Source organism: Ambystoma mexicanum, chromosome 10 (genome assembly GCF_040938575.1).
Source record: "Ambystoma mexicanum isolate Mex_15411 chromosome 10, UKY_AmexF1_1, whole genome shotgun sequence".
Lineage (NCBI taxonomy): Eukaryota > Metazoa > Chordata > Amphibia > Caudata > Ambystomatidae > Ambystoma > Ambystoma mexicanum.
The window spans coordinates 1,556,926,409-1,556,940,654 of NC_090932.1; the positions used below are offsets into that span (position 1 = coordinate 1,556,926,409).

Here is a 14,246-nt window from a genome sequence, read left to right on the forward strand (position 1 = left end):
CATTTCACCATAGGCTGCTTGTCTCTTTGTTTTCAGTGCCCAGCACGTACTAGGAAGCGCCAGCACTCTGTCATCATCCTCCTCGCTGGCAGAAATTCTGGAAGCCATGAAAAACCCAACGTAGGTTTGTTATGACATAGCAGATAAAGGCGGGTTTGGGCTGGTGGCATAGTATCTCTCGAATGAGACAGCCTACAGAAAGATAAAAGTAGTGTGGAATGAGGTTGGCACCCAGGTTTGAGGATAGCATGTTAGTAGTAGCAGTAGTAAATCTGCTTAAAGTTGGATATGCTGTCCAAATGATGGTTACTTGAGATGATGTTGGTTTGGTGAGGGCGGTTGTAGAACGGAGTGTAGAACGGAGTGGTATGGGGGATTGGGTATGTGTATCTGGTGTTGATGAACTGTGCATGAGTTGATGGTAAGGGAACTGGTGTAGACATTTCTGTGTGACATGGCGTAAGTGTGATGCTGGACATGCTCTTGGAAGGACAGGGCTTCCTTGTACTGCCACTTTGAATGGATTGTGTCCTCCCGCGTATTCTTCATCTTTGATATTCGATATGCCGCATCAGCTGCTTCGGAAAATAAATGTGTAAGATGCCTGAAAAAATGTATTTGTCTTTACCAAGGAAGGACTATTTTATGTCCCTTACCTCAGTTTATGGGGAGAATGAAACCTCAGGCAACAATGCACCATTTGGCCTCCAATTTGGTATGCCAAATGTGCCAGAAAGTTTCATCTCTGAGGAATCAAGGTTGAAAGACCTTTATGACAATCTGCAGATGGCCAGTGGGGTGGACATCTACCTGTCCAAGGTAGTGGAATTTATGGGGTGGAGTAGGCCTTGGTTACCATTTGAACAGGATGACCTGACAGACATCCGGGATAAGGCTCTTCAGTCAGATCCTATTTTACCTTTCCACATTGCACTCCAAAAAAGGGTGCCAGCGAATTGGGAGATGCCAGAAACCAATCTGGTTGTGAATAAAAACTTGACCAAGAAGTAACGCCCTTCCAGTACTAACCCCGACTACCTGTCTAAACACCACACTCTAGAGAGTCTCGTGGTACAGGCAGCTACCCCAACTTCTAAGCAGGCAGCTTACCTTACCATCCCTCCAGATAGGGACGACAAAAGAGTAGATGGATGGGCAAGGAAGGTATTTTCTGCAGGGAGTATGGCACTCAAACCAGCCAACACCAGATGTGCCCTTGCAAAATGTACTTTCACTCTATGGGACTGCATTTCCATGGCAACAGAGCACATTCCCAAGGGGGGGGGGAAGACTGGTTCTTAGCCATAATTAGTGACGGCAAAGAAGCCATGTGTGAGTCACTTCAGTCATGTCTGGATGCTGCTGACCACATCAGCAGAGCCATGGCTACTAGCACCGTTATGCGCAGATTTGCGTGGTTGAGGAAGTCGGGTTTTACCCCGGATGTGCAATCCAGACTCCTCAACATGCCCATTTACGGGTCTCACCTTTTTGGCAAGAAAGCTGGCGAGAGCCTTGAGAAATTGCAGACCTCAAAGGCGGCCGCCTTTTCGCCCTAGTGGACAGCCTTGGAGGGGTAGATGTTTTCGCTACTACTCAGTTGGACAAGCGAGAGGAATGGCTGGTCAAAGGGGCCAAAGAAAGTTCCCTTGTGGTGGACGAGGGAGACGTGCGAAGCCAAATCAAGCACGGGCATATTTACCATCTGCCACTGCATCATCCGCCTCAAAACCTCTCTGAGGTCTTGAGTTACAACTCACCAGTGGGGGGCAGACTGTTTCAGCATCTAGAAGAATGTCAAGACATAGCCCATGGGTACTGCCTCTCTTTCATACAGAGACCTAGGAGCAATCCGCCGGGGAGACACTTTTGAGGGTTCCAGAACTGCTCCTTGTGCAGGAAATGTTAACGCTGCTAGAGAAAGGCGCTATAGAGCCGGTGCCTGTAGCGGAGAGGAACATGGGATGTTATTCCCCTTATTTCCTAATGACCCAAAAGGACAGAGGACTGAGTCCCATCTTGGACTTAAGATACTTGAACAAGTTTCTCAGGAAGGACAAGTTCAAGATGGTCACACTTTCTCACATCCTTCAGGCCCTCCAACTCCAGGATTGGATAGGGTCATTGGACCTTCAGGATGCTTACTTTCATGAGCCAGTCCATCTCAAGCACTGAAAATATCTGAGTTTCGCAGTTGGCGTTCTCATTATTAATTTTGAGTTCTGCCATTCGGGCTGACCTCCGCACCGAGGGTTTTCACCAAACTGATGGCGGTAGTTGCAGTGAGTCTCAAGAGAGGGGGGATTCACGTCTACCCCTAACTGTACGATTGGCTGATCAGGGCGCGTTCTCCCAAACAGGTCCTGGATCATCTCAACGTCACCTGCCATTCTCTTCACAGACTGGAATTCTCCCTCAATTACAAGAAGTCCCATATGACACCTTCTCAGAAACTCTAGTTCATCGGAGCTGTTCGGGATACATCCTTGGGGAAAGAGCTTGCCACCCGATTCTACAGATGGTCACCAAATTTCAAAGTGGCCAGCATCTCTCGGCCTTCGATTTATTTTGAGGTTGCTCAGCCTCATGGCCTAATGGCATCCTGCATCTTTCTGGTGCCAGAGGCCTGCATGAGAATGAGATCCCATCAATGGGCTCTCAGAACTCCATGGTCCCAGTTCTCAGGAAAGATGTCAAACCTACTTCAGGTTTCATTCAGGGTCGCACAGGATCTTCTGTGGTGGACCTGTGAAGACAACATTCTGAAGGGAGAACCCTTTTGGCAAACATGGCCGGAGATAACGGTAGTGACGGACGCCTCACTCACAGGGTGGGGAGCCCACACCAATGATCTGACAGTCAGCGGTCGTTCGTCTCCATCGGAGTTCAAACTACATATCAATCTTTTGAAGCTGAGGGCAATCAGACTAGCGCTGAAAGCCTTCCTGCCCTATGTACGGGGAAATAATGCACTGATAATGACGGACAATCTACCTCAACAAGAGAGGAGGTGTAGAGTCAATATCACTGTGCATAGAGGCAATGCAGCTCTGGTACTGGGCAATTCAAAAAGGAGTCTCTCTATCGGCAGTTCACCTAGCCGTAGAAGAGAACACAGCAGCGGATGCTCTGAGCAGGCAGAACAGTGTCCCACGAGTGGGAACTAGCTCAGGAAGTCCTTCAAGAGATCTTCACCCTTTGGGCAACCCCTCAAGTGGATCTGTTCACGTCAGACCAGAAGTGCTGCTCCAGGGAATTTCCCCCCAAGAGGAGCTTTAGGGGACGCGTTCGTAGTGGATTGGGAGTTTCCTCTCCTGTATGTGTTTCCTCCAGTCGCCGTCATTCCACACGTAATCAGGAGGTTGAGGAAGTTCGGGAAACACATGATCCTAATTGCCCCGGATTGGGCCAGGAGGACATGGTACCCGGATCTTCTGGACATGTCCATCTGTCCTCCAATACGTCTTCCTCTAAGAGAGGACCTTCTCTCAGGTTCTCCACCCAGAGGTCAAACACTCAGCCTTCATGTATGGTTTCTGAGAGGCTAAGATACAAGAATTGGGACCTCCCGGAAGATCTAATGGAGATTTTGCTTTCTGCCAGAAGGCCAGCAACAAAGTCCTTGTACCGTTGCCATTGGAACAAATTCTGCAACTGGTGCAGGGACAAGAATGTCGACCCTTTTCTGTGAAAAACACCTGAGGTGTTATCTTTTCTAATATCCTTAGGCAATCTGGTGCGGCAGGTTGGGACTATTTGGCGGCGCTATACTTCTTCAGCATGGGTTCTGGCATGGATTCACATGCTCATGAATATTCCCCATCGTCAGGCTGGGAATCCTCGGTAAAGAAAAAATCTGTTTCAGTTTCGTTTCTGAACTGTCCTTATATTAATAACCAATCACTGGTCTCTGGGTCATACTGCCCCCAGCCAATGACTTCAGATGTTTACCGCATGTTCAAGTGTTGGGAGTCCTTGTGCTTAGCTCTCGAAGTTTTACTGCGTTTTTTTCAAACAGTTTACTCTCATTTTCGGTCAATTCGAGTTTAAGCTCCACCAATGGGGACCCGTTTCAGAATTTTCTATGCCCCTAAAGGGCGATTTTTCGTCGAATTTCACTTCTTGGAGGATTCCAGAAGATCTTTGAGGCCTACCCCGCGTGGTCATGGCTCAAGACAAAGGAGACTCGATGCCCGTTGGATCCAAGCTGTTTAGGATCTGCCCAGGATGTGGACTACAGAATGTCTTCAAGGAGGATGAGCACTCTCTGTGTCTCTACTGTTTGCACTCCAACAAGTCGCACATGGAGGAGGACTGTGCGTTCTGGAAGAACATGTCTGTCCAGACCATGAAGGACCGTCGGAAACGACTTGCTGACTGGCTGGAGGCGAAGAGCCTGGCAGCAGGTGAGAAGAAGTCGTCTGAGCGGTCTTCTCAGAACTTTGAGGGCGCTCCGGCGACGAGGGCCCAACAGAAGGCAGAGCACTGGGAGTCTATGGGCACCAGGAACGCTGTTGGTTTGGGCTCCTTGGCTGCGAGGCCGGGCACAATGTCACCAATACCGTTAGCCACGAGCCAACGCTCCGGCTCGGTGAAAAGAAAGTCGGACAACACGGGTAAGCTTCGGGAGAAGCCCCGGCCGATCCCTATGGAGAAAGCCCAAGGGGGAGCGAGGCGGTGACCCTGCCCCCACGGTGAAGGCCTCCGACTCGCCTAAGGTCGTGAAGGCCCACATTCACCCAGCTGAGGCCTCGATTGAGGGAGTTGTGGCGTCCCTGGCGAAGCCCGCAGCAGCGACCTCAGTGGAGACTGAGGGAATCGTCTTTCCAACCAATCGAAAAGACACCTGTGAAGCCCCGGGCCGAGAAGGAGGGGGGGGGGGTGAGGTAGTCATAGTGGACTCAGATACCTCCTCCAAGGACGAGCTGTCTGTCATCAAGACAGCCCTGTACAAGAGGTTCGAGGAGGTCAGGGCCTGCGGGAAGGATCCCGACGAGGCAGACGTAGAGTTCGAGGGTGGAGCCGTCAAAGAACGGCAGGTTGAGGAGGAACCTAAGGAGCCTCTGCCGATGCTCCCGTCTCAACCGATGCCAACACCGTCGGACAGGTCAGAAGACATTTTGCTAGCACTGCACACCTTGTGCACAGAGATAAGGACAAGGTTGCCCTTACCGACGGCGGATGATCCAGCGGCGCCTGGACCGTCGGGGAGCCCTCCAGCCAAGCGGAGGAGAGTCTATCCACCCCCACCTTTCCATCCTTCACTTCCATCCCCTGCACCGAGGGATGAGACGGAGACGGCGACGACGGGGACGGACGACGGCAGAGACAACAGAACAGATCTCCCATCGCCCCTTTCCCGGGCTTCCACTCCCGACAAAATTGGCTCGTTTTACGCCATGATCGCCAGGGCCTCGGAGCTTTTCCAGCTATGCCCCGAAGAGCAGAAGGAGGGATTCCTGTATCAACGACGAGAAGCATAAGGAAGACCCGTACTCTCAGTCCCACTGTTGGACGACATCTGGGACGAGGGAATGTCCCTTCTGAAGAACCTGTCCACGGCCCCTGCGAAGAGAGACCGGTATGAGAAGTAATACTGGATCACAGATTCTGCTCCTATGTGCCTCAGGGCGCACACCGGACTTGGTAGTCTCAGCAGCGGCCAAGAACAAATCGGCAGGGGCAACGGCATTGACTTCCACTTCCTCGCTGGACAGCGATGGGAAGAAGCAGGACGCCATGGGACGTCGGGTCATCTCGTCAGCAGCGACGACCATTAAGGTGGCCAACGCTCTCGTTATCATGGCCCGCTATGATAAGGAGCTGTGGTTTAAAATCACCCCCCTCCTGAACTTCCTCCCGGACGACAAGAGAGCAGAGGCCCTCAAAATCCTGCAGGAGGGCAAGGTGGCTTCTGATCACTCCATCACGGTAGCCACGGACATCGCTGACACCGGTTTTCTTAGACTCTTAGAGAGAGCAGAGCACAAATGCGCCCAAGATCACACAGTTACACTAGGCTTAGAAAGTCTTGCAGAGGGTTCAAAAAGAGTTTAGAGAGGCTTTAGGAAAGTTTAGCCAGGGTGTCCCAGACTAACCCAGGTTCGAAACCCGGGGGCTAAATCTACCCCGTACAGTCAGTAGCAAGGGAAGCCAGGTGGGACACAGTACCTTAAGTGGGAAGGATCCTCCAGCGGTGGCAGTTGTTCCTGGTAGTGGGTGCAAGTTGTGTCGTCGTCCAGGGGAAGAGAAGATCTCGACTTGGAGGAAAGATGAAGGTCGTTGCACTACCAGGGCAGAAACCAGCCGCAGAGTTTTCCGGTTAAAGGTTGTACCTTTGTTTCGCGGTCGTGGTAAAACGTGGTATCCTGGTTGCCGGAGTGCTTGGCACGGGCAAGGCGGCCACGAGGTACGTCGGGAAAGCGAAAAGACGGTGAAACTGGTTATCCCCACCAGTCAAAGGAAGAAGACTCTCCGGCGGGAGATCTCCTCTGTCGTTGGGAAAAGTGGTGAGGCAGTCCAGAAGGACTCCACCGGTGGTGGTGTCGTGGCAGGTCTGCTCAGCTTCTCCCTCGTCGGATTCTTAGGTCCTGTGGCGACTTCTGAAGTTCCAGTCCCCAATGCCCTGCTTTTATGCAGCAAACCCCCATTCACTCAGCCTAGCTGTCACTCAAACATGCTAAGTGGTGAGCCGGCCGGCTCACCACTTGGGTCAATCAGGATGGAGTGCGACTTGAGTTGCCTAGGCAACTCAGTCCAGGGTGCCTACATTTCCCTCCACCCCTCCTAAGTACCCCAGACAGAGTGGCACCACTTTGGAGGGCTTCTGTGGAGAAGCCCGCCAAAAAGTGGAACAAAGGGCTCGACTTGGGTTGGAGTCACAGAAGAGAACACAAACGCCATTTTAGAATCAAGTTTTGGCAAAAAATACCAACCGGAGAATTAAAATTAATTAAATAAACCGGCGGTATGTTCGAGGCTACCGTGAATCATTAAATAAAGATATTAGCCTAAAACAATGGGAAATCCCATAGGAAAATATTTGCGGTAGAATATAAAAAGTAGTATCCACTGCCACCAGCCAAAACTCGATCAGGGGGAACGGAGACGTGCCCCCTCGACTAACAGACCCCGGGGCACTTGAATTGCCCCAGACAGTACGTCCACAATATGATGGTTTGTACTGGTTCTGTTCAGAATTTAAGACTAGTAAAGTCAATGGTGACTTTACATGCCCTGGGAGACAGTAGTCAGTCCCAGGGTATGGAGTCTATACTGGGGGGTCACTATGACACCACTGTGTCACTGCACTGAGGGTGCTGTGTAACACACATCACAAAAACACATGAAGCCCTATGTAGTAAAAGACCCCATAGCCCATTAAACACATCTAGATTCAAAGAAACACACTCAAATCATGCCCAAGAGTGAGGGTAAAAGACTCTCACTCTTGGCAGGAGAAAAAAATAAACCCCAAAAATCCAGCTGCTGGGGGACTCACTAGGCTAGGAAATTCAGTCTAAACAGAGAATTCTCCCTAACATGAACATGCCCTTCGACGGGAATAATCTGTTCGGCAAGGCAGTGGACAAGTCACTGCAGGCCATCAAGGCAGACACCGAGACGGCCCGTATCCTGGGCATTCTAAATCAGCCACGGCTGTCCTTTCGGACCTCCGGAGGCAAGTCCCAGGGTGCCTCCAAAGGATTGGTGGCAGCTCTTCGTCATACCACCAGGCGGCCCGTTCTTCATCGCAAGGAGCCTACAGAGGCCGCAACAAGGCCGGTGGACATCGTCGCCTACGCCAAGGGGCCCAAGGGGGCAAGGCCTCGGCGTAGCAGGACTGAACCGGTCGTGACGTCGGGCCCCCACCCGAGTACCCCGGTCAGAGGCCGGCTGGCTAAATTCATCAGCGTGTGGGAATCCATCTCCACCGACCGTTGGGTGCTGGATGCCTGGGCCCACGGGCACACTCTGGAGTTCCAAAGGAAGTGCCCAGACTTTCCACCGGTGGCCAGGAAAGAAAACCACATCCCACAACTACTTCTGGAGGTACGAGCGATGCTGGCAAAGGACGCGGTAGAACTCGTCCCGAAGAGGCTCCGGGGCTCCGGAGTATACTCACAGTACTTCCTTGTCCGAAAGAAGACCGGCGGCTGGCGGCCTATCCTGGACCTCCGCCACCTCAACAGGTACATAAAAAGCCCAAAAATTGCTCACCCTTCAGCACGTGCTGGGACAGCTGGAAGAAGGGGTCGTCGCTGGACCTGGAGGAAAGTCCTGCTTGGTGCCATCGCAGGACGCCCTGGTCCTAGGGGTCAGGCTCAGCACAGTGGCGCGGCTGGCTTCACTGTCGGAGGAGAGGATAAAGGCCATCCTGGGCAAGGTACAACGGCTGTTGACCATGGAAGTAGCCAGGGTAAGGTCCATCAAGTCCCTGCTCGGCATGATGTTGTCATGCATCTACCTTGTGCGTCTGTGCAGGTTGCGGATGCGGCCACTGCAGTAGCCCCTCGACGCCCGTTGGATACAAGTGGCGGGAAGCTTCGAAGACAACATCTCCCTCAACAACACTTTTCATCAAGCGATCTGTTGGTGGGGCACCCGCAAGCTTCTTGCGGCGGGCATGGACTTCCAGAACCCAGCACATCAAGAAATGGTGTCATGATCTCTGCTTCCAAAAGGCCAGGACTTACCCAACTCCCTTGGAAGCAGACCCATAACCCAGGTTCCGAGTGCCAGCCAGTCCCAATTGGGACCTTTTGGACCCTGTCCTGGCGCCAGTGGCGCCAGGCTCATAAATATGCCCAGTCCCAGCGATGCAAGCGCCGGGCTCATAATGCTTGGGTGGACTTACCTGCAGCAGACCATGCTGCTTACTTACCTGCCAGTTGAACCCCTGATCCTCTTCTGTTTGGGACTACTTTTCCTGTTGGGTGGGGCAGGAGCCACTCCCTAGGTTCAGAACACTGGAACTCTTCTGGAAAGCAGGAACTCTTTTCTTACCTAGGCGTGGCTGTGGAAGGAGACACCTAAGCACTACAGGAGGCTATTTAAACCACACCCGATGGATGAATCTTGCTTTGCGTTATTCTGCATCCTCTGCAGCAGAACGCTCATCGTGTCTTCTGCATCTGATCCTGGGCCTAAAGGAAAAAGGCTTACCATCCTGAATCCAGTCTTCAGCAACATATATAAAGACAAGAAAGAACAGGTTAGCACTACGGTCTTCAGTGACAGCGCATCTCTTACCTGGTCCATCGGCTGTCATCAACGCCTCGCACTGCATTCCGGCATCTGAAAGACAAAAGCTTACCAACTCTTTGCACGCTCCGGAGGCCTTCAGCGCTTCATCCCGCATCTGTAAGACAAAAGAAGGTGCGTTTAAAGACATTGGGTAACGTTAAATACTAACGTGCCATTACTCCATCCACGCCGAACTCAGTGGGCATTCCGGCATCCTTCAGCAGTTCCGAACTGGTACCTGCAAAATAAAAGGACAGTTAGTGCGCATCGTGAAGCAAGCAACAAACGCTTACTTACGCGCTTCCAGGCCCTTCTATTCCGCATACGGGTCCATCCTCAACTCACTTCAGCCAGTCAACCGCCATCGCCGGAACCCTGCAAAATAAGAGACAGCATTACAAAAGACTTTTAAAGACATTTGAAATATTCGGAACTCACCGTTCGTGAAGTAAACGACGGACAGCAGTCCTCTGAAGTCAAGAGGCCTGCGCTACCTATCCAGTGAAGAAACTGGTTACAGCACCCTGCCCCGAGGCAGATGGAGAGCTTGGCGTTCACTTACCTAAGGTGAGAGCGTTAACCTTTGGGGTTCTACAGGAGAGGAGAAAAGGAAAGAGATGGGGACACCCCAATAACCCCAGTTCATTAATCCCATATTTTCTATCTGCAGACATCTTACTCTTCGAGTCAGGCATACAGTGCACAGAGGTCCAGCTCAAAGAGCCAACCAGGTGCTAAACATCACTTTTGAAGATACGGTAGTCGCCCAGTCAAGACCGGCGCCTCTGCGAGAATCAGGTGAGCGTTACAGAACGCAAAGCCTACCGCAAAACTCTCGCCCAGGTGCTATGGAAACCTCGGATACCGACCACCTAGCCCGATTACTGGGGGAACTAAGGGCAGAAGTGCATGCAGCTCGTCAGGAAACGAATGCTCTAAGAAGGGAACTAATTATTTCCAAGGAGCGAACAGACGATCTTGCTAGACAATTGCTACAGTCATAAGCCGGACAGACCCCGTTACCCGCATCAGGGGCAAATCTTCCTTCAACATCCCCTATGAATCCAGTGCAGATCAAACTACCTGGGAATGTACCTCTGGCTCCGCCCGAACGATTTTCTGGTGACCCAAAGAGGTTTGCAGTATTTATCAATCAGTGCCGGTTGCATTTTTTATGCCGGCCAGCAGCCTTTCCAACTGATCAAGCTAAAGTAGCTTTTGTGCTTTCGTACCTTAGTGGCAATGCGACAGACTGGTCGATCCCTCTAGTTAATCAAGATGATCCGGTTCTCCATGATTTTCAAGCCTTTCAGCTTAATATGGAAAAACTGTTCGCACGACATTCACAGGGGCAGGCCTTGGACAATGAGCTTCTTTCGTTGCGACAGGGTAATCAAGACCTTTTGGCTTATATTGCATCTTTCAACAGACTAATAGTGGAAACTCAATGGCCTGAGCACAAAAGGATTACGCTATTTTATAGAGGTCTACGTGGAGAGCTCAAAGACGTTTTAGCCCAAGTAGTGAATCCCCCACAAGACTGTTCAGATTATATAGACTTAGTCGTTCAAATAGATCACAGACTGCAGAACAGGAAGGCCGTTAGTTCCAAGTTTGATGCTGGAGTATTTTCCAAACCACCAACTCCTTCCAAAGGAGTAGACTCCGGGGATCCCATGCAAATAGGGGGCCTGAAAGGACCACTAACACAAAAGGAGCGGGAAAGGAGAAAACAGTTGGAATTATGCCTCTATTGCGGAAACTCTGGGCACTTTCTTCGAGACTGTCCGGTGAAACCAGCCAAGAAGGCGGTAGGAGCTGCAGTTACCAAGGTCACAAACTCTGAGCAGGGAAACGACCTCGCCCGACAAGAATAGAGGTCCTCTTGCCGAGCGTTAAAACCAGTTCCGTGACCTCGCATTTCGTGATACCTATGGTCCTCATTAGCCCTGATCATCCGGATCGATTACATGCGATTGAAGCTTACGTCGACAGCGGTGCCATCGGCAATTATGTGGATCAGGAAATGGTTTTGAGGATGAATCTAACTCTTTGTCCAAGGCTGTAAAGGACGTCATTACTACGGTGGATGGTACGGAGATAGCCTCCGGACCAGTAACGCATACCACTCAAGAAGTGACGCTAGTAAGTCAAGATGGACACCATGAGAAGATCGTGTTCGATGTGATCAAGGCCCCTCAGTTCCAGATTATTCTAGGGATACCTTGGTTAGAGAAACACAATCCTCGGATCGATTGGCGAGCAAGAATGGTTCAGTTCCCAGAATGTGTCTCTACTTGTCACCCTCCACCTGGTGTTGCTCTAGCAGCAATTTCTTCGGAGACTCCCCAGTTACCTCCCGAATACCTAGAATTCCAAGATGTTTTCCGGAAGGATCAGGCTAACTCTCTACCTCCTCAGAGGTCCTATGACTGCCAGATAGACCTGATACCTGGATCTACTCCTCCGTGTAGCAGAATTTATGCCCTCACCGAGCCTGAGAACCTTCACCTTCGACAATACCTGGATCATTACCTAGCGAATGGGTTTATTCGTCCTTCTAAGTCCCCTGCTTCTTCAGCTTTGTTCTTCGTTCCAAAAAAAGAAGGGGACCTTAGAACTTGTATAGATTACCGCGCCCTGAACCAGATCACCGTTAAGAATAGATATCCGTTACCTTTAATCCCTGAACTCCTGGACCAAGTCAGAAGAGCATGCATATGTACAAAGCTGGATCTTAGAGAAGCCTACCACTTGGTACGAGTAAAAGAGGGCGATGAATGGAAGACGGCTTTCCGCACCAAGTATGGGCTATTTGAATATCAGGTCATGCCCTTCGGACTTTGCAATGCCCCGGCCGCCTTTCAATATTTTATGAACGATGTCCTCAGAGAACTCATAGATGTATGTGTTGTCGTTTACATTGACGACATCCTCGTTTATTCTTCATCGGAATCTGAACATCGGAAACACGTGAAAATGGTCCTCGAGAGGTTGCGTCAACACAGACTTTTCGCTAAGTTGGAAAAATGTGTTTTCAACGTGACTGAAGTTGAATTCTTGGGATTCATATTATCACCTAGCGGAGTGCTTATGGATTCAAGGAAGGTCGATGCAATTCTCAAATGGCCATCACCATCCTCCGTAAAAGGGGTTCAAAGCATGTTAGGCTTCGCCAACTTTTACCGCAGGTTTATCCCCGAATTCTCTCGAATAGTCCAGCCCATCACCGCCTTGTTAAAGAAAAACAAACGTTTTGAATGGTCTACCGAGGCGGAACAAGCTTTCCAGAATTTGAAGACAAAATTTATCTCTGCACCAATTCTAAAACATCCTCGCCCCGAACTCCCCTACATCGTTGAAACTGATGCTTCGAGCCTTGCCATGGGGGCAGTTCTATCACAGAAGGACCCAGTAACCAATCAGTTACATCCCGTGGCATTCTGGTCTCGCAAATTCTCGCCTCCTGAGATCAATTACACTATTACTGATAAGGAATTTCCGGCTATCAAGTCTGCCTTTAAGGCTTGGCGGCATTATCTTCTGGGGGCCCGACACACCGTTACTGTGATTACGGATCACCGAAACCTGCAATATTTGAAAACCGCAAAAGCCCAATCCTCTAGACAACTCCGTTGGGCACTATTCTTTGCCGAGTTTGACTTCATAATTACCTATCGACCTGGTACAAAAAACGGTAAAGCTGATGCCCTTTCTCGGATGGGAGTGGAGGAACACTTGACCAACCCTAAACCTGTACCTATCATTCCCGAACCAAGAATTCTGGGTGTAATAACCACACAATCCATAGAGGAAATTAAGGATAAAACCAGGCAACTTATAACTCCAGCAGAAATACAGAATTGGCATCTGCAGGGAAAGGACTTTGCAGTAAAGGACAACTTATTGTATTTCCAAGAACGATTACACCTGCCCAGCACAGATTTACAGAAAAAGGTGATCTCTTGTTATCACGAGTCTCTAATGGAAGGACATCCCGGTATGGCCAAAACCTCAGAAAAGATCAAGCGCTACTTCTGGTGGCCGTCTTGGAAAAAAGATATCAGAGACTTTATAATGTCCTGTGGAGTATGCGCCCAAAACAAGAGTCAAAAGGAAAGACCAGCCGGCCTCTTACGCCCTATTGACATCCCACCTCGCCCTTGGCATACGCTTTCTATGGACTTCATCACCGACCTACCTCCATGCTCCGGATACAATACGATCCTGGTAATCGTGGACTTATTCTCCAAGATGGCGCATTTCATTCCGCTCAAAGGCTTGCCAACAGCAACAACTCTGGCCCGAGAATTTCTCGAAAACATCGTCCGACTGCACGGTTTTCCTTCAGTGCTAATTTCGGATCGAGGTAGTCAATTTATTTCTCATTTTTGGCGAAGTTGTTGTCGGTCGGCTCAAATTGATGTGAGATTATCGACCAGTCACCACCCTCAAACCGACGGACAAACCGAGAGGACCAATCAAACTCTGGAACAGTATTTACGCTGCATGCTGCAACAAACTGAAAAAACTTGGAAAGATATCCTTTGGATAGCCGAATGTGCCTACAACAACTCTGTCCACTCAGGAACTGGGAAAACCCCGTTTTTTCTTTTATACGGCTGTCACCCTCGAACCTCAGAGTTGGATCCACCCCAAGATCTTGGAACACCAGCAGTAGACTACCTGCACTCTACAATCACCCAAGCTTTTAAGGAAGCCGTTTCTCACCTTCAAAGGGCTAAGGAACAATACAAGAAAGGAGCAGATCAACATCGGAAGGAAGCCCCCCAATATCAAGTAGGAGATCAAGTCTGGTTATCCACCAAATATCTACCTCTAAAAGGACCACGCACATTCAACCCAAGATACCTTGGTCCCTATTCCATCACTACCATAGTAAACCCAGTAGCGGTCAAGTTGGACTTGCCCCCTCACATGAAGATACATCCGGTCTTCCACGTCTCTTTTAAAACCCGTGCAACCTCAAACCCGACTAA

At 50.3% G+C, this 14,246-nt stretch overlaps 1 protein-coding gene across 8 annotated transcripts in view; it reads left to right on the forward strand.

Annotated features, from left to right (window-relative positions):
- DEPDC5 (DEP domain containing 5, GATOR1 subcomplex subunit) overlaps window positions 1-14,246 on the forward strand; it is a 1,004,325-nt gene that overhangs the window by 833,687 nt on the left and 156,392 nt on the right. For all 8 annotated transcript variants that reach the window (XM_069619835.1, XM_069619836.1, XM_069619838.1 and 5 more), the window contains one exon: window positions 37-120. In XM_069619835.1, the coding sequence (XP_069475936.1) occupies window positions 37-120 (84 nt within the window). The remainder of the gene's footprint in view (window positions 1-36; window positions 121-14,246) is intronic.